Consider the following 27,373-nt stretch of genomic DNA (forward strand, 5'->3'; position numbering starts at 1 on the left):
AAGAGCTGAAAGCAGGCACCTGGCTTCTCAGCAGCACATAGGAAGCTCCAGTCTGACAGGCTGCAGAGACTAGTGGGCTTGAGGGAGGGGCCAGGAGACCTCTCCCTGGGGACAGAACCAGGGGCAGGATCCAGCCACCCTCCTCTGAGCTCTTGAGAGGGTGTGGTCCCAGGGAGGGGGCCTTGCCGCGGGCCTGCTCAGAGCCACTTGGGGTGCCAGCTGTCTCTAGGGCAGCGGGTCCTCGTGGTCTCTGCAGAGCACAGACTGCTCCGCTGGCTGGCTCTTCCCTACTCACAGAGAAATTGCCGCCCGGACACCGGCCAGGTCTACAGCGGCCTTCGAGGACACAGCCCAGCTGGCTGACCCTCCTCTCCGCGAAGCGGCGTCTGCGGCTGGGGAGCTGGCATTTGCTGCTCAGGCTGTTTGTTGCTGGCCTTGATCACTTCCAGGTCGGCCCGTCAGCTCTCTCGGGACCAGTACAGACAGCACCTGCACCCCTGCCCTCCGTGACCCAGCCCGGCTCTGCCTTCCACAGGAGACCCTGGGACCGCGTAGCTCTGTCCCAACACCCATTCAGTCCCAGCAACCATGCCCGCGGCACAACTACCACCTGCCAGTGCATTCTACACTGAGGATGGAGCAGGGAACAGCGAACTCAGCCAGGCGACACGTGTGTGTGCACAAGCACTGTTCCGTGCATACCACACCAACGCCCTTACTTGCGACACTCATGCGGCTCCTGCGTTGCACACTCACCCAAACAAATACATGCACAGGGTTGAACAAGAAAAACCTTAACATACACGAGCATGCGCGACACTAAAGACCATCATGGCAGCGGCGTTTCCCAGACTTGCTAGAGCAAAAAGCAGCTGAGCATTAGCCATGTTATGTCCTGACCCACAGTGCCCTTGGGGGCGAGTGTGTGCAGTCTAAGGGGGACGAGGCTCACCTTCGGACGTGGAGCCCACACACCACGTGACTGTGCACTGCTCCACATGGCAAACCCTTCTCAACCTGAAGCGGCTCAGGCACAGTGTCCAGAGGAGCTAAGCCCTCAGACAGTGTGGCTCCAGCGACTCATTACAAGGCAACCCTGGCGTAGGATATGGCACAGTCACATCAGGACACCAGATCCTGCCTGACTTTGTCTGCAAGTGGCCTCAGTGGTCTTTGGTTTGGTATCTCCTGAGCTCTTGAATAAAAGAAGGGAGGTCCCCAGGAAAATCCTGTTCGTACCCTGATCCACCAGGCGAGCAGTGTGGGGCTGCGTCCCTCCCTGGCCTTGACGGTGTGAGAGTACACCCTATCCCTGAGTGGGCTGACCTGGCCTGAGCCAGAAGAAGGGATGTGGCCAGTGGGCCCAGCTGCGGGCGCTGCCTCTGCTGCAGCTGGTAGCCCTCTGTGAGCATGGTGTCCACACAGGGCTGCCCTTAGCCTGCAGCTGAGCCACGCCCTGCTGACCACAGATAGTGTGGCGAGGTGGCCACTACACCTCGTTGTTAGGAGGCCCTGGGCTTTGGGCTTGGTTTTCTCTTACAGCTTTAAGGCACTTGGCTGGCCGGACAGGCAGAATGTTGTGGGCAGAAATGTACTCCCCTCCTGCTCCTTCACCAGCCTCCTGTGGCACAGTCATGGGACAAACTATGAGCTGGCATTGCCGTAAGTCAAGGCCACAGGACCCCAGTCCCACTGGGCCCAGTGATGGGCTCAGCTCAGGCCAACGAATTAGAACACATCTTATCAGCAGCAAAGGGACCAGAGGTAGAAAAAGGGAGAGAGACTGGGGCCGGGGCAGTCCGCAGCATCAACTCCTCTCGGGGGGCAGAAGTGACACTAAACCATATGGATTCATGGTGGTGCAGATGCTCTAGAAGCAGAGAGCCACAGCCAGAAGGCTTCCGAAGGAGGCCACATTGTGGAACGCTAAACCAGAGAAAAGTGGAGAAGCCTAGGGCCCAGGAGACAAACGAGTTTGGTCCCAGCAGTGACCCTCATGAGGTGGCTGTGGCCAGGCTACACTCGACGGGAGATCATTCAAAGTACAAGAGCATTTAGATTAAAAAAGAAAATGTTAAAGAATGAAATCAAATAATTTAAGCTGCTATAGAAAAAATTAAAGAGACTGAAAGGAAGTTCTGCTCGGATAGGAGCAGGAAACATACAGTGTTAACGTTTCCTTGAATCCTACATGCTGGTGATCTGCTATTTGTGAGATCACATGGTGCCGAAGTGGCAGTCAGCATGCACTGAAAGACCCACAGGCCTGCAGCTGGGGCTCACCCGGAAGCCGGCTGAGCTGCGGGGGACTGGGGCTCACCTGGAAGCCCTGACTCCAAGCTGGGTGGAAGGGGTGGCACGGGCGAGAGGATGCGTGCTGGCACTCACATTCAGGACAGAGGCTGACCAAGCCAGGGAAGCCCTGGAGACCCAGGACACACAAAGGACCAGGGGGCCATGTGGGGGCTCCTGCACCCAGCACCTCTGCCACCATGTCGACAGAACTGTCCGTGCCTTAGAATCCCAACATCCAAGACTTCCCCATGGCAAGTGCCCTGTTCTGCATGTAAGCCAGGTGTGAAGCTCTCCAGGCATACACTCGCGCACCCCTCACTCTCTGGGGCAGGGGGCCACTGGGAGGGGCCAACTCTTTGTGCTTGCCTGGTATCCTGTCACCAGGGAACTGAGGGCAAAACATCACAGGCAGGAATTCTCCTAGGGACATACCGCCCGACTTTCATGAGGTGTCTTGTTAGAACTTTCCACAGAGTGGAGTGTAAGCTCCTGCGAGTTATGCAGGAAGCAGGGGAACAAAGCGAAGAGATGAGCAAGGCGGCCAGGCCAGGCCAGCCTGCTTGTGAGCACACACAGACCACAATCCTGAACCACATAAGGCCAGAAGCGGGCCTAACATTAACACACACACAGACCACAATCGAACCGCCCAGAGGCCAGGCGGGCCTAACGATAACACACACAGACCACAATCCCGAACACGCGGGGAGCCAGGCGGACCCTAACCGCGATAACACACACAGACCACAATCCCGAACCGCGCCCAGGGGCCAGAGGCGAACAACGCGGTAACACACAGATACAATCCGAACCGCTGGGAGCCAGGGGCCCGGGCCTAACCTGTTAACACACAGACCACAATCGAACCGCGGGAGCCAGGCGAGGGCTACCACGAGAACACAACAGACCACAATCCGAACCACGGGGGGCCAGGCCAGCCTAACTGCGGTAACACACACAGACCACAATCCTGAACACGCAGGGCCAGGCCAACCTAACACGATAACACACACAGACCACAATCCTGAACACGCAGGGCCAGGCCAACCTAACGCGAGAGCACAGACCACGATCCCGAATTCACAAGGGACAGCATCGGTATCACCCTCGGGAAACAACAGAGTACAGAAACAGACCCTGAGTGTCTAAGTCACAATCAGGGTAGTGGGTGGGGTGCGCAGGGAAGATGACCTCTGAAAAACTATCTAGTTGGATCTCTTCCTTCCAGCACACACTGAAACAAATCCCAATGAATCAAAGATTTAAGTGTAAATCATAGAAATACCAGAAGAAAATGGGGGATAATTTTTTAAAACATTGAAGTGAGGAAAGCCTCTGGAAGGAAGACATGAAGCCCAGAGCCACGAAGGCAACACTGATACGGTGCACGGCACAGAGGCGCAAATCTCGATAGGGAAAAGCACCATAAGCCAAGTCCCCAGATAGGAAACTGTGGGGCACTGGCAACACGTCACACAGGTGGCGGGCGGGCTCCCCCTTCTACATTAGAGCACCTACACGCCAAGAAAACCATCAACAAGCCAAAAGGAAAACAGAAGGGTACAGGCGGCCACCAAGTAGGAGGAGGCCCCTGGACACTCGTAGGTGCACCGGCCTCGTCACAGAACACCAGCCATGAGCCTAAGCCTCAGGCTGTTTGTAGCCATCCTCCTGACCAAGATCACAATGGCAGTGAAGTCTGAGCCAAGAGGCACCTTCTGCACTGCTGGGAGGAGCAAACGCAGATCAACTCCTCTGATGATACTGATCAAAACATAAACTATAAATGCCCAGAGCCAGCTACTGCTGCTGGAGTGCACTTCGTTCATCAGCCACAGTGAAGTTGTAGGACCTCCTGCCCGGTGCTGGGAGATGGAAGACCAGAGCTGGCTGGTCGGCCCGGTGGCACGCCCTGCGTCAGAAACAGCCTTGGGTGCCAATTCTATTCTGTGTACATTCCAGCGCATGGGCACATACTACCTACTTAAAAAATAAGATCATGCAGGCTGGACGATCACTTGAGGCCAAGAGTTTGAGACCAGCCTGGGCAACATAGCAAGACCCTATCTCCACAGAAAATGAAAATAAATTGAAAATTAGCTGGGCAGGATAGCACGCACCTCTGGTCCCAGCTATTCCAGAGGATGGCTTGAGCCCAGAATTTGAGGCAGCAGTGTTGCTAACCTTGCCATATTTTATGCTGACAAATGAGGCAATCCTCATGAATGAAGTTTCTGCATTATGAGCACCAAGACATTTTTTCTCCAGCTTTTTTTTCCTGAGACAATAAAGGCTGGCTGAGAACTGAGGGAGAAACAGAAGTTAACTGGCCTCCGGGGAGTAAGGGAGAGCTTCCATGACAGGACAAGACATGCTGAGCCGGGCAGAGCAGAGAGCCAGCGTGGAGCAGCACGAAGTTAACCCTGGGGGACAGTGATGAGCAAGGGACTGCAGGGCCTCTCTGGCTGCCTGGAGGGTGGCCTGGAGGCTGCCTGGGCGAGGCCCAGCTGAGGGGCCCTGGGAAGAACCAGGACGGGAAGATGGGAGGCAGAAAGGAGGCTGCCCCACTGCACGCTGCAGCCAGCACAGCTCAACCCCCAATGGGTGCTGACGCTTTTGCTCCTCAAACAAAAGGTGTTTCGATTCCAACACACAAGCACAGTGATGTGAACCATCTGCCTCCTGTGCCGCTGGTGGAGGGGAGATGGGCCTCTCCCTGGTACCACGTGGAAGTCCCACGCCAGCCCCTGGGCCCACCTCCCGTTCCCTGGCTGCTCCCTAGGCCCTGCTGCCTCCCTCAGCAACGGGGCCAGCTACCCAAAGGGCTACTCTCCCTGTTCCCGTGCTGGTGTATTTGTGGAATGAATGAATGAATGAATGGTGATTGATATAAATTCTGCGTGAAAGATGACTGGTGTATTGACTAACATCACGTTCAAAAGCTTTAGCAGATACTAATTATTTTCTAAGACTCACAAATCAATAATTGACTCTTTAAAAGTTTAATCAAGAAAGAAACACGAATGTATTTTAAACAGCAAATGATGACCTGTCTGGTGTGCTCGGCTCCACTGTGCCAGGTGTGCCCACCCAGTGAATCTGCATTCCCTCCCTGGTGTGCTCCTGCTCCTGCCCTTTGGGTCCTGCAGAGGCAGATGCTGTGTATAGGAACCCACATGGCAGACCCTCCAGAGAGAGCACAGCCTCGGGTACAGAGGAGTACGGCAGAAAGCAGACGCAGGCATGGCTTGGGGGCGGTGTGGGTGCCAGACTCTCTCCTGGGCCTGCTCAAGTGAGAGTTGCTTTAGTGCAAATTAACCATTTCCAAGGAAGGGAGAGAGGCTGCAGTCCTTGCTCTCCTCTGGCATTGCAAAGACAGGGGGTGTGACCTTGCCAGTTGCTCCCTGCACTGCTGGGGGTGAGAGCCACACCCCCCTTCACACAATCTCATTTTGTAGCTTTGTGCTGACACAGGAATTGTGCTCCAGCAATTCCTCCCTGTGTGAGGGGGGCCTCAGCTCAAGCACAGGAGCCTGGAGAGTGGAGGAAGCAGATACATTACCTGGAGGAGCCAGAAAGAGAAGCTTCTGGGCCATAGCCCCGGTTGCCCACACCACCCCTGTCTAAGGATCAGGGCAGAAAATTCATGACCCAGCTCTTCAGCTTCTCAAGGGCACGGACAGGACCTGCTGGGCACATGGACCTTCCTAAGTCCAGCACTGAGTCCAGCCATTCGCAAAGGACACTGGTATCTCCAGCAACACACACGTTTTTCAACAACTGGCTACCAGAAAACGTCCACCCAGAATTCTTGTAATCATAAGCTCTCCTGGTGAGTTTTTATGATTCCATTCGGACAAAATTCGTGCAGGTGACTTGCGGAGGAACACAGCAGAGCCAGGTGCGACTGCAGAGCCCCGTGAGCACCATTTTTCTTTGCGACGCGGCTCCACACACACAGAAAGTCGCTTCCTCTCTGACATCCACTTTCAATTATGGATCTCACGATTCACAGCACTTCCATGTGCTCTGGAGCTGTTCTTGTCACGTGGAAAATAGTGCACAGTCACAGGCCTGACCGTGAACCCTGAGCAGCACTCGCCTAAAATAAAATTCCTTGCAAAACCCACCATTCCGACCCGAGCTCCAAGGCCAGAAGGTGAGGACACCACCACGTCCGTAACTCACGGGCCTGCTTGCAGTGGCCTGCCTGATTCTCCGGTGCTAGGCACGTGAGTCAAACCCACACCTGTGATCTAAGTCAAAGAAGAAAAGACATCCACAAAACACACCCCGCATCCCAACACCACTTTAGGGAACATGGTCCAGTTTATGGTACTGTTGTGGGGTTTTTTCTTTCAGTTGACCCATCTGAGTAAAGAAATGCTTTCCTGGTGAAAGAGAGTTTGAAGTCTGTTCAGATTTGCTGCTGACTGGAAAAGCCGCCACATTTACACTGGTGGGTCAAACATGTAGGTTACGTGACACATTTTAATACCATAAGATTAAAAGTTAGCAGTTAGTTCTGTAACACACGGCCTGGGCCCATGATCATCTCATCCAAACCATAACCTCAAACACTCCGACTGTTTAAGTCACAACTCCAAGTCAGATCACGGAACGCATCACTGCACAGGCACCCCATGGGCCCCTCACCCCCGACACAACCCCGCTGCGGCAAACATACCTGAAGACCACACAAGTCAGTGTGCCCCTGACAACGCGACAAGGTACGCAGACGGGGACAAGGGACTTTACCTGGGTAGAGCTGATAAGAGCCACTGTGATGCCACTTAACCAAATACTTCCAACCATGCACCGCAAACCACCCCTCTGAGTCCATACCAGGGTCAGCCGGCAGAGCCCGGGCAGCCCCGAGCAAAGGCCTGGGCCCCACAAAGGGACATTGTTCCTGAGCTCACACTCCCAGGAGGGCAAATTATTGCAGTTTCTCCCGCGATCCCAGCACACGGCTGACAAAGACGGCTCTGCCCTGCCTGCGCTCAGGCTCATGGATGGGAAGCCAACAGGAGACGCTGCACGAAGCCTTGCCGAAGACTCATGCATAATTCACAGCAGCCCCTCAGCTGCCGCCGCCACAGAGCCTGAATTATTGAAGGCGGGCAGAGCACAGCTAGGTAACTGCGCACGCGGCGTAAACACTGCAGACGGAACCCCGGCCTCCCAACACGCTACTCTACTTCAGCAATTCCTGTCTTATTAAACCAGCAATGGCAAAGAAAAAAAAAGTACTTGTAGGCTTTTTGTATAGTTTTTAAGTCTTATTTCCATATGTACTTAAATTAAACATTTTTTAGTCCCATAAATATAAAACCTATCTTTTTAATAAGCAGGTGATCACTCAAACACTCAAACTTAGTGTTACCAGGAATATGTATTTAGTTAGGAAATAATCAACTATACCAAACTGGACCACCTGTGAACCATAAGGAACATTTTTACATCCAAGCAAAATATGCCAACTCGCAGATATTTCTGAAAAACCTGTGGGCATCCTGGAGGCAGCCTACCCACCGCATGGGGTGGTCCCTTTCCAGGGTGGGGTGCCACGCCCACCTCTGTTCCTCCTGCCCACAGGCCGAGCAGGGCCTGATCTCTGAGGGGATCTCCTGGGTCATCAAGGGTTAGGAAATGTCCACTAACACCACAGGTGAGGCCCAGCAATGTTCCCTGGGGAGAGTGGGTGACACACAGTCTCTGTTTTTCTAGGACACTGCAGTCTCTGCAGTTAGGACAGAAGCGGCCTCTGATAGCAACTGCAGGAATGGGCATGGCCATCCCACTGACACTTCATTCCACAAAGCTGGTGGTGGGCAGGGTTTGGCTGGAGGCGCCGTTTGCTGACCCCATCTACTGACTCCTGGATGGACACTGCCGCATAAGCAGCTCTAACTTGATGGCAGCTCCACTAAAAAGGCATCAAATCAAGCTCAATATTTTCTGAGAAAAACATTCCGAAAAGGCTGTAGAAGGTGGAGCTTGGCCTCATCTGGTCCACCCTTCCATCATGTGCTTCTTGGCCTCCAGTTTCTGAGGCACAGGAAGCCCTTCTCCACCCCTCACAGGGCGGCCCAGGCAGGAGGCATGGGTACAGGCTCTGAGCTCGCCTGGCCTGAGTTCTGAGCTCCTTTCTGGCTGGTCACCTCAGCGGGGCCCCACAGTCCTGCGGGCCTCAGTCCGCGTGTCCATCTGCGGCTGGCAGGGGCTTGCAGGGCTGTTGTGAGGACCAGGGGAATGAAGATGGGCGAGTGGCCAAAGCCCAGATGTAGGCGCTGTCAGTGCAGCTAAATGTGCTTACAGGGGAGCCAGGATATATAAGCACCGAGATGCCACAGGAACCCTTTGTTCACACCCAAACCACCCCTTTCCTAGGCAATGTGTGCCATCCTTTTTGGGGGGCAACTTTTTATTCTGAAATAATTTCAAACTTGCAGAAAAATTATAAGGATAGTAAAAGAGACTCCCATATCCATTTGCCCAGATTCACCAAACGTCTGCATTCTTCCAGCTTGCTGTACCATCCTGTCCCTCTCCTTTCCGCCCATTCTCCCTTCCTCTAAACATGTTCACACCCGCACACACACAACCTTTCTCCAGACTATCTGAGATTAAGTTGGAGACAGCGTGCCTCTTTGCCCCCAAACACGTCAGTGTAGATTTCCTAAGAACGTGGACATTCTCTTTCATAACCAAGTACCAACATCGAAATCAGGAAATTTAACAAGCCATCTTCCAGTTTCATTGATCCTAATCTTTTCAGCTCTTTTCCCCAGAGCAGGGCGGAACTACTCAGGGTGACTGCTGCCGTGTGTCTGCAGTCTCCTTCCATCTGGAATATTCCCCGGCCTCTCTGTGGTTCCCACCCTGACAGAGGTCGGTTATTTTTAAGACTGCCCCTCGGTTTGGGCTCTGCTGATGTTTCTTTGTGACTGGCTGGAATGCCCCGGAAGCCATGCGGTGTCCCTCTGGGATCTCCTCTGAGGAGGCACGTGGTGTCAGTTTACTGCAGGGTGGGTGATGTTGGCTCTCACCATGTGGCTGGGGCACCAGGTTTGTCCACTGTCGTTTCTAGGGTTCCCTGGTGATAATAAGCTTCGTGTGGAACTACTCTGAGGCTCTGTAAGAGTCTTGCTTTGCATCAAGCCTGAGTCCACAACTTCAGCACCCTCTGGTGATTTCCTGATACACTGTTCAGCCGTATTCTGCTCTAAGAGCCCCCCTCCTGTTACTACAAAGTCATTTATCTGTGTTAGTGTGGACTAGCTGGGTTTTTATTTTAGTCCATCGCTCATACCCCATGAATACCTTTCTTTTTTGGAAGCTCACTCCCTCCTTCAGGCTGGCACCTATATCCCGCTCATGTGTCCTCATCATGCCTTAAGCACTGCCTTATTTTCTGGTGTAAAAAGAAAATAAAAGCGACGCTCCAGCTTCATCCTGTGTTTTCCCCACTCCAGCCCAGGAATTAGTCTTTGCTCCACAGAGCCTGACTCCCTCTAAAGAAAAGAGGTATTAGACACCAAAATCTGGATATGCGGGTGCTCACTGCTGCTAGGGTTTCCCTGCCTCCAGCCCCACCCCAGTGGACAGAGCTGGGAAATGTGGATGCATATGCACACACCACTATGTCTGTTTTTCCATCCACATATCTCTCTATGGAAAGCCATCGGTTCATACTGATGCCTCCGACAGCAACCCAACACCCTGAGCACATCCGCACCTCCTATTCCATCTCTGTAACTCCCTGCTGGCATTGGGGAACTGGCTCCCATGAGCTCTGATATGTTTGTCCCTGTGCTCAAGCCTGGCACACACAAAAAGTAGTTTAAGAATGGCTGGCCGGGCGCGGTGGCTCAAGCCTGTAATCCCAGGACTTTGGGAGGCCGAGACGGGCGGATCACGAGGTCAGGAGATTGAGACCATCCTGGCTAACACGGTGAAACTCCGTCTCTACTAAAAAATACAAAAAAAAACTAGCCGGGCGAGGTGGTGGGCGCCTATAGTCCCAGCGACTCCAGAGGCTGAGGCAGGAGAATGGCCTAAACCCAGGAGGCGGAGCTTACAGTGAGCTGAGATCCGGCCACCACACTCCAGCCTGGGCGACAGAGCAAGACTGTCAAAAAAGAATGGCTGACCCACACCCCTGCACAGACAGACCTACTTACTTGCCCAGCTTAAAATCCTACCATTTACTGTTTAAAGCCTGCACTTGATCACCAAAGTGAATTTGTTTCCCCTTCAAAACAGCCAGGCCTTGTGAAGACCTACATGTGGTCACTACAGTGGCAAAATTCAGTTTCAGGGAAAATCCCCACATGGAGACGTATGCCCCAGGACAATTCTTCTGTCTCTGGCTGCCGTGACGTGATTGATCACATGGCTTGAGTATGTCTGTGCCTTGGTTTTCTCATGGAAGAGAACTAATCTTTGCAAGGCTTGGGGCAAGGATAGATGAAGGAGCTTACACCACATATCTAAATGCTGGGAAATTATAACAAAGGCTAACACATTGTTAAATAAGCTATATTCCATCTCGCTTCCCTCCAACAACCTGGAAGGCCAGGTTTAATTTAGAATTCTGGAACCTGCCTAAGTTCTGCACAGAAGTGTGGCAGAGCAGGGAGGGCTGCCACAGCCCACAGCCCCCTCCTCACTCCCTTAGCTTCACACCTCAGCCTCATACGCTTCAGTTTTGTATCCAAGTTTTGTCACATCAATAACCCCCTTTGGGCCTCAGAGTATCTATTTCATTCCCCAGTTATGAACTGGGAGATGCTTTTCAAATCTAAAGCAATGAGGCCTTTCTTCCCAGAGAAATCTTATGGGACTCCCTGTGAGAGGCTGGCTTGCGGACGAAGGAGGACATTTGGGGTGAGAACACGTAGGGTAGGCTCAGGCCCCTTCTCTGCTTCAAGCAGCACAGGCTGTGGAGGCCGACCCGGCTCTGCATCTTAGCAAAAGCCTGCCACAACTGCAGAGCCTGCTGAGGGTTAGAAAACAGGAATTTGGAAAAGCACCTCCTCAGAAAAGAGTTACATGCTATCGATCTCAGTCAATCAGCCCATTTTACAGATGAAGCTGCTGAGGTCCAAAACATTCTATGACCTGCCTGGGCTGACATCAGTGACTGTGCTGGGCCCAGACTCCGCATTCTCCATGGTGAGGTCAAAGGGTCCCCATCAGCACTTCCTGGGCTCACAGGGAGTCTGACCCCCACAGCCGGACCTCAGAGGTCTGCAGCCAGCCCTGCAGAGGAGCTACCATGCCTGGCAGGTCTCATGGACCCCTCAAGGTATGGTGTACTTTCCATTACCTCAAAGGGCCAGAAGAAATGTGTGCCCAAACAGTAGAAATCTGAATTCTGGGTCTTTCCTAGAGTCAGTACTAGAAACTTGTGATTTATAACTATTCTGGCAGAGCCCAGCAAAACAAAATCTCTACGTCTGAAGTGACACCAAGTCCTTCTGGAGAGTGAAATGCCAACAGGCGGGGGTGAAATGCTGCCAGAGCCCATGAGGCCATGCGAGTGAGCAGAGCGGCTCCTGTGAAGGTCAGTGTGGGAAGTGTTAGGCGATGTGCAAAGACAAGTGAATTTTGTCACTTGTCACTCTGAATTTTTAGGATTCTAGGCTTAGAGCTACCAACTATGACCATAAGTAGTTGGTGGACTAGAGGTCACATCTGACCACAGGGAGCCCTCAGGACGCTCCGAGAAAAGACACAGAACATTTTTCAAAAATCAGTCCTAACTGACTTCATTTATTATGCTTACTTGAGCTGAAAAAACTTCACATTACTCATTTAGTGGTTAATTCTTTTGTGAAACTGATTTACTTCATTTTGATGAATAAAATATTTATACGTTGTAAAGACTTTCTTCTTCCATTCTTGTGCCAGTGGCCACACAGGAAGTTCAGACCTCCTGGCTGTGGCTTGGCCCCACCAGAGGACGCCACCCAATGCAGAGGACGCCACCCAATGCAGAAGCCCAAGGGCCCCAAATGCTGACCTCATGAGGAAGACTCAAAAGTGGTCCCAAACCCTTCCCTCAAGCCAAAGTGGGGCCACCCACACAGAAAACTGAGGACACAGTCCTGAGGCCCTGTGCTTCAACTTAAAGAGTCCAGGGATGGAGATGACGAAAGGGCAACCTCCCCAGCAGGACTGAGGTCAGAGGACCAGGCTTCAGGGAAGGAGAAGGGGGCTGAGTGTGTAAAATCCTAAAGGATTTGTGACATTTAGAGGCCACCCCCATAAGCCAAAAAGAGGTAACACAAGACAAGGAAAAAAGGGCTACTCTACACGTCAGGGGCAGACAGTGGATGCTTCAGCCATGGTGGCCATATAGATGGGATTTGCTGGGACTGTGATGACTTCACATAATTTTAATAATAAATGTCATATGTTAGATGGAAAACTAAGCACAATGCAACATTTGTACCTTTTATATGACTTCTGACATAAAACAAACTTAAAAAGTCATTAGTCCTCAACTGGGGTTCCAAAAATCTGGTCACCATGCTGGTCCCATGTCCACTGGCCCAGGGAGGGGTGCGGCGCTCACGGGCTCCAGGGCCTGCTGCCTGTGCTCTGGCCCCTTCCCAAGGGTGGAGCTAGGGCTCGAGGGGCCACCTCTGGAGACCGTTCCTCCTTGCTGACTGTGAGAGGCTCTGCAAAGCCCTGGACTTCTACGCAGCAGCAGACTAGGCTGAGGCAGGGCTCTGCTCCATGGGGAACCCAGCCATTCGGCCCATTCTCTTCCTAAAACCAGGTGGGCAAGTTTAAGGTGAGCATGCGGTAAACGAGGCCACTGCCTCCTGCTCACAGTTCACAGGTGCTGACGGGATGTCTGCTCTATGGCAAGCTATGTTCTAGGAGATGGATCCCCAGCCTGGTGTTACCTAGCCCACAATGTGCTGGTTCACAGTGTGGTTCCAGAGTTACACTGTTTGGATCTGACTCAGAGCTCTGCTCCTTCCTTGCTGGGCAAGACACTCCACCCCTCTGTAAAACCGCAGTTAAAAACAGTGCTCTGACTTCACAGGGATAGCGTGAGAACTCTCCTCCTTACCAAGGAACTTACGAGTTACTACCTTTCCTATAAAGCTGGGATAATAACTATGAATAGATGCTGACATGATAGGAACACTGTGACAAACAGTGCAAGGCACATCCTAGGCATCCAACGACATTGTCTGACTAAGTGGACCGCCTGTCCCAAATAACAGCTAATGAGAGACTACAGGCTGAACAGGATATCAACTGACATTATAATGCACAATTCATAAAATATTTTCTTCCTTGAAAAAATGTAAATATAAATCTAAAATCCCTATTGAGCTTACCACCTAAAATTCTGGTCCTATATTCCCTCCCCAAAGATAATCCATCTTATTAATTTGGTGTTGGTCTGTTCAATTTTTAAAATATTTTTACCAACATACATATGCTCCCATGGAAATCATGTGTTTTGTTTAGGAAAGCCACTAGGGTTTATCTCACTTTTAAACTCTGCCAGGTTTAAAAGTTGGGCCTGGCCATGGGCTATGCTTTCAGTTTTGTATAATAGTTAGATAATAATATTATTTGCAAATAATGACTATCTTTTTTCTTCCCAAGTTTAATATTATTTTTCTTGCCATGTAGTGCTGGCCAGAATCTACAATACAATGTTAAACAGTCGCTGAGATAGAGAACATCCTTGCCTATTCCTGGCTCTAACAGGAATTCTTCTAAGATATATACTATTACTAATAGTATACACTATTATTATATGTATTCTATTAAGTATAACTTTTTAAAAAAGGAATGAGTACTTTTTCTATTCATTATTATATATATTACTAATTACTGATACTAATTAGTAATTAGTATTACTAATACTATTAGTAATTGGTAATACTAATGAGTATTTAATATTACTAATACTAATACTATTACTAATAGAATATATAAAATACTTAATAGAATACATAAATGTAATACATAAATAGAATACATAAATACATAAATGTATTCTATTAAGCATAACTTTTTTAAAAAGGAAAGAATGCTTTTTATCGGTAATTCTATTAGATGCTCCTTTGGCCTCTAGTGTGGTAATAATATGATCTTCCTCCTTTAATCTATTAATGTAACACTAACCGTTGTTTTGTTCACCAATGTATCCCTAGTTCCTACAAGAGTTTTTTGAAGAAAAGTGAGAGCCCCCCCAAAAATAACTGTTGAATGAATGGTGGGATGAATGGAAAATTCCCTAATGGTGAACTACCTTTGCATTTCTTGTGTAAACCAAACTTCTCAAGGATGCATTAAAAAAATGCTACTGGATTCGATTTGCTAATATTTTATTGAGAAACTTCTACATTGACTCATAAGTGAAACTGGTGAATAATTCAATTTTCCTGTGCCATTTTTCTCCAGTATTGGTATCAGGAATATGCCAGTCTTGCAAACTGAGGTGAGAAGCTTCCCATCTTCTATGCCCTGTGTAAAGACAATATTAAGTTGGAAATGTTTGTTGCCCCTCCTTGTGGAAGATCATTCAAGCCCTATGTATTGATGTCAGGCTGAACCATGCGTTATGCTTTGGCCAATGAATGTGAAACAGTATGGCTGGGAGCCATGACCTGACTCTGCCCTGCTGTCCTTTCCCTCTGCCACAAGGCCTGCAGTGCCCCATTTAGGAACTGCTCCAATAGCCTGGCTCCTGGAGGAAAACACTTAGAAGAAAAACAAAGCTAAACTGCAGTAGGCATGCAATGTAGTGTAAGAAATGAACTTCTGCTTTGCTAAACCCACTAGGATTTTTGGTGTTATTTGTTATTGCAATATTACTTAGCCTAAGCTGACTGATAAACTCATCTGTATATTGGTTTGGGCATGGTGCCTTATGGGGAGTTTGATCTTTGACTTCCAAATCATTTTTGCCTATGTTGATTTATCTAATCACTTTCTACTTCTTCTTAGGTCAACTGTGATCATTTATATTTTCTAAAGATTGTCTAGTTAATCAAATGTACAGTACAACGTTGTCAATGGAATTGTCCTACAGTGTTACTTCTTAAGTCTCTAACTGTACTTAGGACCTGTTTTTCATTCTTGATGTTATCTTTGTCCTCTTCCTCTTTCTCTTTTTTCATATGGATGGTGTTTTGCCCAGGCTGGCCTCAAATTCCTGGGCTCAAGCAATCCTCCTGCATCAGCCTCCCAAAGTGCTGAGATTATAGGTATAAGCCACTGTGCCTGGCCTCCTTCTTTTTCTTGATTATACTTTTGATCATACTTTTAGTTATATACTGTTTGGGTTTTTTCTTTTTTTTTTTTTTTTTTTTTTTTGAGACGGAGTCTCGCTCTGTAGCCCAGGCTGGAGTGCAGTGGCCGGATCTCAGCTCACTGCAAGCTCCGCCTCCCGGGTTCACGCCATTCTCCAGCCTCAGCCTCCCGAGTAGCTGGGACTACAGGCGCCCGCCACCTCACCCGGCTAGTTTTTTGTATTTCTTAGTAGAGACGGGGTTTCACCGTGTTAGCCAGGATGGTCTCGATCTCCTGACCTCGTGATCCGCCCGTCTCGGCCTCCCAAAGTGCTGGGATTACAGGCTTGAGCCACCGCGCCCGGCCGGGTTTTTTCTACTTTGATAATTTCTGCTGTTATCTTCATTTCCTTAATCTTAATTTGCATTTCTTTTTTTCCCTACTTGTTTATGTTGAAAACTTATTTCCTATATTTTCAAACTTTTTTTCTAATATATACATTTAATGCTACAATTTTTTCACTGAAAATCACTTGGACTATATTCTGCTGGTGATGATGTGTAGTACAGAATTATAAATGGTTCTAAATTGTATGAGAGTTTCCATTTTAATTTCTTCCTTGATGCATGGATTATTGAGAAGTATGGTTTTAAACTTTAAAATGTATGAATTCTTTTTTATTATCATTTTATGATTGACTTCTATTCAATTACGCTGCTGTCAGGAGCCACTCTCTGTATGCTATTTTTTTTAATTTGTAGCAACTGCATGTGTGGCATATTGTATGTCACAACTTTGGTAAATGTTCCATGCACTTTTTTTTTTTTTTTTTTGAGATGGAGTCTCGCGCTGTCGCCCAGGCTGGAGTGCAGTGGCGCAATCTCGGCTCACTGCAAGCTCCGCCTCCCGGGTTCACGCCATTCTCCTGCCTCAGCCTCCTGAGTAGCTGGGACTACAGGCGCCCACCACCGCGCCCGGCTAATTTTTTGTATTTTTAGTAGAGACGGGGTTTCACTGTGGTCTCGATCTCCTGACCTTGTGATCCGCCCGCCTCGGCCTCCCAAAGTGCTGGGATTACAGGCGTGAGCCACCGCGCCCGGCCTCCATGCACTTTTGAAAAAAAAAAAGTGTATTTTCTATTGGGTACAAAGCTCTCTATGTGTCTGTTAGATTTAATTTGTTTGTTTTTCCATTCACATACTTTGTAATCTTACTATTTTTTATCAGCTTGATCTCTCTGTTTCTGAAAAAGGTGTGTTATAACCTCCCCTGGGAGTACTTACCCACGTTGATACCATGCCGTTTACTTCTGCTCTGCAAATTTCATGCTACTTTTGGTGCATACTGTCTTCTTTGTTCTTTTTATTGCTTTTTCACTTTGATATTAATATTGTTATGTCACTTCTCTTTTTTCTTAATATTGCCTGTTATATCTTCTCATTTAGTTGTTTTCAAACTTTTGTCATTTATTGTTGTTTGTTTTGAGAAGGGGTCAAATTATATTGCCCAGGCTGGCCTCAAACTTTTGGCCTCAAGTGAGCCTCCTGCCTCAACTTCCCAAGCATTCCCTATAATCCACAGCTAGGATTATAGGTGTGCACCACCGTGCCCGGTTCAACATCGTTTATTTTAAAATTGGGTTTTTAACAATCGAAGTAGAGAGTTTTTCTCCTCTGATGCTCTTTCTCTTCTGTTGATCTTGTAACCTTCTTCAGGACCTCCTGGGTTCTTTTCTCTACCCAGTCCCTCTAAATAATTTTATTCACTTAGTAAATTATATTGAAAATACAATTAAAACAACATTAGTAATACTACAAATAATGGCAGCTATCATTTATATAACTCCTTATTATGTACCAGGTATTGTCCTATGTACTTCACATATATTAAAATCATTTACTTCCCATAAGAACTCTGTAACTAATGGGTCCTACTATTATTCCATCTTACAGATGACAGAAAGGAGACCCACAGCTAGGAAGTAGCAGAATTAGGATGTAAACCTAAATAATTTGGCTCCAGAGGCCATACTCTTACTTGTTCTATGTCCTATTGCCTCTCAAACCACATCTCCAGCATCTTCTGGGTTCCCATGTGTCTTACAGGTTTGAGACTTGCCTTTTCTGCATGATCTCTAATTACTCAAGTTTACCGAAGCAATGAGTTTCATTGAATTGCTTCTGACTCCCAAATTTCTACTTTCAAGCCCAACCACTTTTCTGCATTCTGTACTCATTTATCCAACTGTCTACACAATACCTCCATTCAATTTTCAATAAACATCTCGAATATCCCATGTCCAAGCAGAATTCTTGGTTATCGCCCCACTATCTGCTCCTCCCACCCTAGTCTTCCCCATCTCTGCAAACACCCTCATCCTCTGGGCTGCCTGAGGCAAAACCCTGAGGTTAGTCTTGGGACCCCTCTCACGTCGTTCCACTGCTCCCCCCATGGGCATGTGCACACACGACCACTCTCTCTTGGGTTCCTCACGACCCCCTGGTTGCCATCTCAGCTTTTTCCTGGTTCTTCCTATCTTCCCAAACTCAGATGAGGGTTAATCCTCACCCATCTTTCAGGTCTCAGCTCTGCTCGGCCATCCTGACCACAGGGTGGGCTCTGGCAGGCCACACACTTGCACAGCTCCTTCTTCTTCCATCACAGCCAGTGTGGCATCCCACTGCAGTCCAACTGGGTACCCAGAGGCACACAGGGCCTTCCCACTGGCTTCTCTGATGCAACCAGTCCCTTTTTTCTCAAGTCCTTGCAAGACCTTGTGTGTCCCAGGCTGCTCCCTCACCTTCTTTTGAACAAGAGTCTATTTGAGGGTGACGCATTAGCCTGAAATAATCTCTATTGATGCTGGTGTTAGATACTTATAGAGGTCATTCATCCCGAAGAAATGGTTTTTTAAAAGGCAAACCAAGCCAGATTTGGTATTTATTCCTGGGAGGAATGGTCTCAAGACTTTGAGAGTAAGAATGAGTAACTACATATTGAAGATCACATATGTATAATTACAGCAATTAAAAAAAAAAAAAAAAAACCCAATTGTCCAAATGTCAACGGCTGCATGTGGCTTGTGATAACATTTCCAGGAAAAGCATCAACACAGATTCCAGAAGTGCTATGTCTCAACCGGCTTGGACGAAAGTGAAGATGACTCTGGAAAGCTGCCAGTGACTTGAAAATTGCCTCCAAAATATATAAGGAAATGCAAGGGCCAGGAATAACCAAGGCAATCTTAAAGACAAGGAAAATGAAGACTATAGCACTAGATATCCAAATGCCAGGAACAAGAATTATGACATGAAGTCCTGATCCAATGACAGACAAACAGATCAATGGAACAGAATACAAAGGCCAGAAACAGACCCACAAATATATGATTACCTGATACAGGTGTTGCTTCAAGTTAGTGGGAAGGATCGTCTTTTCATTACATGGAGCTGGGATAACTGAATACCACATAGAAAAAATGATTCTTACCCCTACCTCACACCATACACAAAAACATCAATTTCAGATGAATCAGAGATTTAAATGTTGAAGATAGATTTACTTTCATGGTCTTGGGAAGGGCAAAGTCTGCTCTAAAAGGACAAAAGCATTACCCTAAGGGGAAAAATGATAAATTGGATTATATTAAGAACTTTCAGTCCTCAAAAGATACCACTAAGAGAATTAACAGGTAAAGAAAGGCTTAACTACATACATAAATCTATAAACACATAAATCCAAAACACAAGGTATATCTAATACAGCCAGCCCTCCACACCCGCATTTCTGCATCCACAGATTCAACCAACTGTGGACGGAAAATATTTGGAAAAAAATTAATGGAAAAAAAAAATAACAATATAACAAAAAATACAAATAAAAACAATATAGTATAATAACTGTTTACATAGCATTCACATTGTATTAGCTGTTATCAGTAATCTAGAAATGATTTAAAGTATCCAGGAGGGTGCGGGTAGGTTATATGCAAACGCTACACCATTTTATATCAGGGAGTCAAGCATCTGCAGATTTTGGTATCCGCAAGGGGTCTCGGAACCAATTCCCTACAGATACTAAGGGAAAACTATACATAAATCCACCATAAAATCATTTCCAGAATATATTTTTAAAATTTTCTATAAATCAATAAGGAAAGGCAGATAACCTAACAGAAAAATAAGCAAAAGTCTTGAACAAGCACTTCACAAAATAAGATATTCAAATGGCCAAAAATATATGAAAAGGTGATCAATTCCTAGTCATCAGGGGACTGAGAACTAAAACTATTAACACAATTAAAGTCTATGTATGTGGCTACAGGGAAAGTGTTGAGAGGATATTGAACACCTAGAATGCTCATATACTGCTGCTCAATGTGGACACTGTAAAAATCATTTGGAAATTGGTAGTATTTACTACAGGTGAATATATACAAACCCCCAGCCTATCAGAGCAGAAATGTATGCAGATGTCCACCCAAAAGGCCTGTACAAGCATGTTATAAGGCACCATCTGTAATGGCCAAAAGTCAGAACCAATGTGATGTCATCAAGAGAAGAATGGAGGAATGATGCCATATTTGCACCAGGACAGTCCACAGCAAGGAGAGTGAACAGCTCCTGACAGACACAGGAGCAAAATGCCCCTCCTATGTTAAATAAAGGAAGCTATACACTAAACAGCATACACTGCACGAGTCTTTTTTTTTTTTTTTTTTTTTTGAGATGGACTCTCACTCTGTTACCCAGGCTGGAACGCAGTGGTGCAACCTCTGCTCACTGCAACCTCTGCCTACTACAACCTTCATCTCCCAGGTTCAAGAGATTCTCCTGCCTCAGCTACCCTAGTAGCTGGGATTATAGGCATGTGCCACCACATCCAGCTAATTTTTTTTTTTTTTTTTTTTTGTATTTTTGGTAGAGACGGGGTTTTGTCATATTGGCCAGGCTGGTCTTGAACTCTTGGTCTCAGGGAATCCACCTGTCTCGGCCTCCCAAAGTGCTGGGATTACATATGTGAACCACTGTGCTCAGTCAGTCTCTCTCTCTTTTTTTTTTTTTTTTTAAGTTTGAAAACAGGCAACAGCTGTCAGGTGAGTGGTCCCTTCCAGGGTTGGTGACTGAGGGCCTGCAGGGGCACCTGGGCTGCTGGTAATGTTCTGTCTCTTGGTCTGAGTGCTGATAACACAGATGTGTGTTATTCTGTGAAAATCTCTCAAACTGCTCATTGATGGTGTATGTACTTTTCAGTGTGTAAGTTATTCTTCAATAAAAAGTTTTCATTACTTGAAAAACAATTGCAACAAAAATGCATCTGAAGTGTTTAAATAATGCCATGAAATGTGAGCAGAACAAAGCCACCTTTCTACATCAGTATCATTGAATATAAAATGCAATTTTCTATAATGAAATAGAGTATTCTCATTAGCTATTTGTTATCTACATTCCTTTCCAGATTTGTTATTTACATTTCGTATATTCAGCTGAGCATGGTAGCTGACGCCTGTAATCCCAGCACTTTGGGAGGCCAAGATGGGTCTATCACCTGAGGTCAGGAGTTCGAGACCAGCATGGCCAACATGGTGAAACCCCATCTCTACTAAAAATACAAAAATTAGCCGGGTGTGGTGGTGCACACCTGCAATCCCAGCTACTTGAGAGACTGAGGCATAAGAATCACTTGAACCCAAGAGGCAGAGGTTGCAGTGAGTCAAGGTTGTGCCACTGTATTCCAGCCTGGGAGACAGAGCGAGACTCTGTCTCAAAAAAGGAAAAAAAAAAAAGATATGGTGAAGGAGCAGGCAGATGAAATGCCATAGAAGGGCACCACGTTCAGAGCGATGCTGGCAGGAAGGGTCGGTCCTAGGTGCTCTGGGGGCTGGGCAGAGGCTTGGTCTCTGTACCTCACATGGGGAGCCGGCCAGGCCAAGTCCAACCTGGGTTGGGCACCTGCCTCCCCAAATTCCAGCCATTTCCCCACAGTGCATTCTTATTCTTAAAGATACATCACCACTGGCATCAGGGACTTCAGCCTGATTAATATGAATGGACTCAAATAGATGTCATTTTAAAGCTGGGAAAGCAGTAAATTATGTCAGGAGTCTCAGATCTGGCTACTCTTGACATTTTAAAACATTTATATAAAGGCTTCTCATCATCACAGACTCATGACAAACAATGACCAGAGATACGCGGTTAGTGGAAGAACACTACAAGGAGGCTTAAGACTAGCTCTCAGAGCGCAGCCCTGTCATTTCTGTTCACGGCATGCTCATTCACACCTGAGGACCTAATTCCTTCCTGACACAATGAGTAAGGGCCAGCCTTGCTGCTCAAAGCCCCAGAGGGGCGAGCCCCGCAGACAAGGAGCAAACATGCAGACGCGGCCAACAGTGTGAGTGTGACATTGAGTGAATCACACTCAGCGTCAGCGAGATGGGCCCAAGCCAACTCCTGCGCTCCTGGCCACATCCCTGTCCAGGTCCCTGAGCTTTCAGGAGCAGAAAGCAGTGGCAACACCCCTGCACCATGTGGCGGGCAAGGGCATGGCTGGTGCCGCCACAAGGGTCAGAGCTTGGCCCCTGCTCAGGGATCAAACTCAAAGCCTTGCAGGTGGCCTGCCCTCCTGGGATCCCGGCTATCACCGTTGACAGGAGCCGCATGGCACTCGCCTGACGGGGCTGCAGCAGGGATCAGATGAATTAAAGATGTGGAGTGCCTGGCCACGCACTGCTCAGGAAATGCCACTGCCACCACCAGTCCCAGGACAGCCACTAAATCAGATGCAGTCATACCCCTGCATAGTCCGGATAAGCCAAGAGTCCCTTCCAAGGAGGCAAGCTACTCCAAATTTTCTCCCATCAACCAAGGGGCCCTTGTCAGGGCCCTGCTTTGTTTCCTGCAGGGGGCTGGGTGGTGCTAGTGAGGAGGGGCAAGGCTGAGCGTCCCCAGCTCCAGAAGGCAGAGCTTGGCTGTGATCCTTGACAGCCACAGAAGATTGATGCCTGCTGTATACAGGGAAACACTCCATGATTTCATCTGACGACCTCATTCCAATGCTCTTACTTTTTAGAGCTGAAGGCGTGATGAAGTCCACCAGAATTTTACAGAAATGAGAAGGTGATCAATGTGTACTGGAACCAAGCTGAGACGCTTGTTCATTCACTGGCTGCTTTCTGTGCCCAGCACGGTGCTGGCCTCAGACGCTCCAGGGACGGGCCTCAGGAGAGGAGAACCTGCTCTTTCTGGGTTGTGAGGCAGCTTCTGGGAAATCACTGAAGCTCTTTGTGCAAGGTGCCGTCATGACCTGAGTTTTCTTCTGAACTTTATAGACCACATCCCACAAGTAAGGTGAAAAAAATTATATCACAGAGTTCTACCTGCCGTGGCAGAGCACCTGGGACTGGCCTTCCCCTCCTGCCAGACAGTACTAGAAAGTAGACAAAATACGCAGAGCATCAGAACATGCGGGAAAAGACAGTAAAAAGAAAAGAAAAAATATGCGAAGCAACAGTTCCCAAAAATTGGACCACAGTCACAAGACTGTAATTCCTGATGAAAAAATTAATGAGGTGAGCCCTGTGACCACCCAGAGCTGTCTGCCCAGAGACACTCCACGAACCACAGCACAAGGAGGGGCCCGGGTAGAACCACCGTCCAGAGCTGAGAAGACAGGGACCAGAATCAGGGAAGGCCAGGGTGGCTGGAACTGCAGGTTCAGGAGACAGCGAGCAGGCAAAGTGCCCAGGGACCTCACAGGAGCCTCCAGCTGTGGCTGAGTTCTAAGCTGTACATGCACAGCCGAGACCCCAGGAGGCAGGCAAAGATCAGCTGGGGGCTGTGGCCGGAAGAGTTGCCAGAACTCACACAGGGTCAGGGGGTTGCCGAGTTCCGGCCAGTTCTAGGTGAATCCTCAGCTGTTAGAGGAGTCCCAACATGTAGCTTAACAAACCTCTGTATTTTTTAAAGGAAGACAACGAAACTCAGCACTCAGTCAAGAACTGCCAGACAAATGAATACTCAGAAACATGAAACCCATAACCAGGAGAAAAATCAGTCAGTAAAGGGACCCAGAAAGACAGAGATGGCAACATTGGCATCTAAGGGCTTTACATGTCTTATAAATATACAAACATTTTTTGGTTTTTTGTTTGTTTGTTTGTTTTGTTTTTGCTTTGAGACAGAGTCTCGCTCTGTCCCCCAGGCTGGAGTGCAATGGCAAGATCTCGGCTCACTACAACCTCTGCCTCCTAAGTTCAAGCGATTCTCCTGCCTCAGCCTCCCGAGTAGCTGGGATTACAGGCACCTGCCACCATGCCCAGCTAATTTTTGTATTTTTATTAGAGACGGGGTTTCACCATGTTGGCCACAGTGGTCTGGAACTCCTGACCTCAGCTGATCTGTCCGCCTCAGCCTCCCCAAGTGCTGGGATTACAGGCGTGAGTCACTGCACCCGGCCAACATTTTTGGGGTTTTAAAGGAAAGCGTGAAGAGAATCAGTAGAAAGAAATGAAAAAAACAGAAGGAACTGCTAAAGATGAAAACACAGTCTCTGAGATGATGGGCTCATTGGCAGGAGCTCCATCATGGGAGGGAATGAGCTGCATATCTGAGGCTAGAGTGACAGATCAGTGAACTGCAGGATAGAGGGAGAGAAACAATGAAACGGCAAGCATGCAGGGGACACAGAAGCCTGAACATGAAACGGCCTCTGTGATTCGACGGGAAAACCAGGTGGCCTAACACGCTTGCATAATTAGAGTCTCAAAAGCGGGAAGCAATGAAAAAATACCTGACAAAACAAATCCCAAACACAACAGACACAGAAAAACCAACCGGAGACTCATCATAGTCAAACTGCTGAAAACTGACAATAAGGAGAAAGGCTTCAAAGCTTGCTGTTGGGGGTGTGCCCAGAGGGGATTGCTTCCCAGTCTGTCCAGCCTGGGGGTAGGGGAAGGCTTTTCCTAAACTGCACAGAACTGCACAGGTCCTGTCCCTGAGAAAAGCCCTTGAGCTCTCCCCATGCTCAGGATCTACTTCTAGACCTTCTCCTTAAATCATTTTGGCCAATCCAATTTTCAACCCAATCTACATAATAATTTCTTTCTGCAACTTCATACATACTCTCCTGAGAGCAAATCTATTAACATTTTCAGACCATTTTGAAAGTCCTTAGGTTAAAAGTTCCAGAAGTTTAAAATAATATTAATTATTTTAGTAAACTATTAAGATATACAGAAAAGTGTACAGATCGTGAGCAACTGGCTTGGTGGAGTTTCGCGGACCAAGACCGAGGAGCTGAGCAGGAGCAGCCCCCTGGAGCACCCAGGCAGGCCTCTCTGACGCGGCCCCCAACGACCCCCGGCAGCCTCTCTGACGCGGCCTCCAGACCACCAAACAGTGCGGACACTGCTTCTCATGCCTACGGTTGCATGAGAGGAGTTCTTGGTTTGTCTTTTCCCCAAGAATCTAACTAAGAAACTCCCTTGGAGTGGGAAGCGGTGGCGCCTGCTTCCAAGTATGGCCTCTGGGGAGGTGATGCAGCCACAGAGGCACCAAGGGCTTCTGGGGTCGCCCCAGCCAGTCGATTCTCAGGCACAGGCCCCCAGGCTCGCACACGTTAACTCTGGAAGATAGGTATGCAGTTAGTGGCTTTATTGCCTTTGAATTTGTTTGCTTGAAAAAATAATTTCACAATATTAAAAATTAGTAATAAAAACTCTCTCCAAATATCTCACAGAGTTGGAAAGAAACAAGTACATCGGAAGGCATCCTGGCAGAAATCAAGTCTCCACGCTTCCAAAACTGAAAATCTCCAGTCTGACTCCTGTTTACAAATACTAATACAGTATTCCACACCCTATAAATACACTGTGTTATTCTGAGCATCATTTTGAAGTCCAAAAGCAAACCAAAAGAATGTGACATATTAAACCAAGTAAAGGGTTCTGGTTAAAACAACCGCTCCCACAATAGCGCATTACAAATTAACATTCTGTTTCAGCTATTTAGCAAACATTTTTGGAAAATGTGCAATTAGGCTGCACTGTTTTTCTGATGAGGAAAATGTAAATTTATCAACTAATTCTATATAAGTACTGATGGTACTACTCTCAAGCTTTCCCCTTTCTCTTTCAAAATTTTATAGAATACAAATTTTGGCATTTGCCAAAAATATCAACAATTATACTTCATATTTTAAAAAGGAATGCACTTTAAAGTCCCCCAAGTTAATCCAGCAATTACAATAACCCTCCACCATCAGGCAGCCGTTTGTGACAGCTCCCCAGGCCTCAGTGCCTGTTCCCTAACAAGGACGGGCGAGATGAAGACACAAGACTAGGAGACAGAAAGCGACTTGCCCCAAGAGGTCGGCCTGTCGGCTGTGGAGCTGCGGGTGGAGCCGGAATCTTCGGCCATGGCCAGGTCCGAGCTCCGAAGGCCCGCGTGGCGGATGAAGGCACTGGAGGCGGCTGTGGCGGTGGGTCCACCCCCTACGCCAGTCACACAGGAGTTTCTGCTTCTGTGCTGTATCTACTCAGTTTGTGTATGTGCTTTTTGAGAAGGTTTCACGACTAAAAGGAAACTCACTGAAAGCCACTGTCCCCGCCCAAGCCTCGCCCCAACGCTCTGGCTGATGTCTGCTGAACACCAGATCATTCACTCAACAGACAGTTCTCACGCCAGCTGCTGTGCTAGGCACCGGGACAACCCTGACCTGCCATGTGGAGGTCACACCAGCTGGGGGGACAAAAGCACCGACACAGATGAATAATTAAAATGATGGAAGCTGCTCCTAGCACGGGCAGGAAATTGACAGTGGCCATTGCTCAGGATGGGGGCAGGTGGTCAAGTTGGGAAGAGCAAAACCGCGTGTGCCTGAGGTGCCATTAGACTTCCAGACCAGGGTGGGATGCTGGATGGTTGGGGGGACAGGAGCTCTGAGCTGGTGGAAGAGAGGCGCCATTGGACTTCCAGACCAGGGTGGGATGCGGGATGGTTGGGGGGACAGGGGCTCTGAGCTGGTGGAGAGGTCCAGTGCAGGGGCCGGGCAGATCGCTGCTGCTGCTGTAGGGACAAGCGCCAGCATTCAGGAGAGGGGAGCAGGAGGATGGCTGCAGAGACAGGGCCAAGACTGAGGTCTGCATGGAGGACGAGTAGGTGGCAGCCAAGTGGACAGAGTGGGGTCAGGGCAGAGCTGAGGCACGGGACATGAGGATGACACAGGGATGGAGGACCAGGACTGGTACGTGTAGGGGGACCCCAGGGTGAGGCTGGCAAGAACGGAATGTTTGTGAAGCAGCTAGAGCGCTGGCGTCACGTGGACCTGCCACCATCCCCCAAAGCCAGAGCTGCATGGTTCCCCGGCTTTCCTGCTGGCACAGACGCTGTGCGCAGGAGGAGATGGGCCCTCTGGGAGCTCCCCGATAGTCTCCACGCCCCGACTTCAGAAGGTGAGGTGGTCACAGCTGGAACATCCGCCTCTGGAGGCCTCAGTGAGTGGGGAGATCCTGGCAGGCCTCTTGGCACAGAGCTTGACCGATGGAGGAAGGCACAAGAACGGGCTTCTGGGAGGCCGTGGTTCCGGCTCCGTGCGGAGCCAGACCAGGAGAGGTGAGAGGTTCCTTTTTCCAGGAGCAACCGGGCATCTTCCTTTCCTCATTTCTTCACAACGCCCCACATACCTCCAGCTCGACCTCACACTTCTGTCTGAATAACTTCCCACAAGGCAGACCATTCCCCTGCTAAGTTTCTCTATAACGCTAGAATGTTCTTTCTTCTCTCCAGCTGGAATCCGC

At 48.4% G+C, this 27,373-nt stretch overlaps 1 protein-coding gene across 5 annotated transcripts in view; it reads right to left on the bottom strand.

Annotated features, from left to right (window-relative positions):
- Window positions 1-14,646: 14,646 nt before the first annotated feature.
- Window positions 14,647-27,373, bottom strand: part of LOC116274223 (regulator of G-protein signaling 12) — a 110,153-nt gene continuing 97,426 nt past the window's right edge. For all 5 annotated transcript variants that reach the window (XM_031664759.1, XM_031664760.1, XM_031664761.1 and 2 more), the window contains one exon: window positions 14,647-14,802. In XM_031664759.1, coding sequence (XP_031520619.1) covers window positions 14,678-14,802 — 125 coding nt within the window. In that variant the 3' untranslated portion in view covers window positions 14,647-14,677. The remainder of the gene's footprint in view (window positions 14,803-27,373) is intronic.

This window comes from Papio anubis, chromosome 3 (assembly GCF_008728515.1).
Source record: "Papio anubis isolate 15944 chromosome 3, Panubis1.0, whole genome shotgun sequence".
NCBI lineage: Eukaryota > Metazoa > Chordata > Mammalia > Primates > Cercopithecidae > Papio > Papio anubis.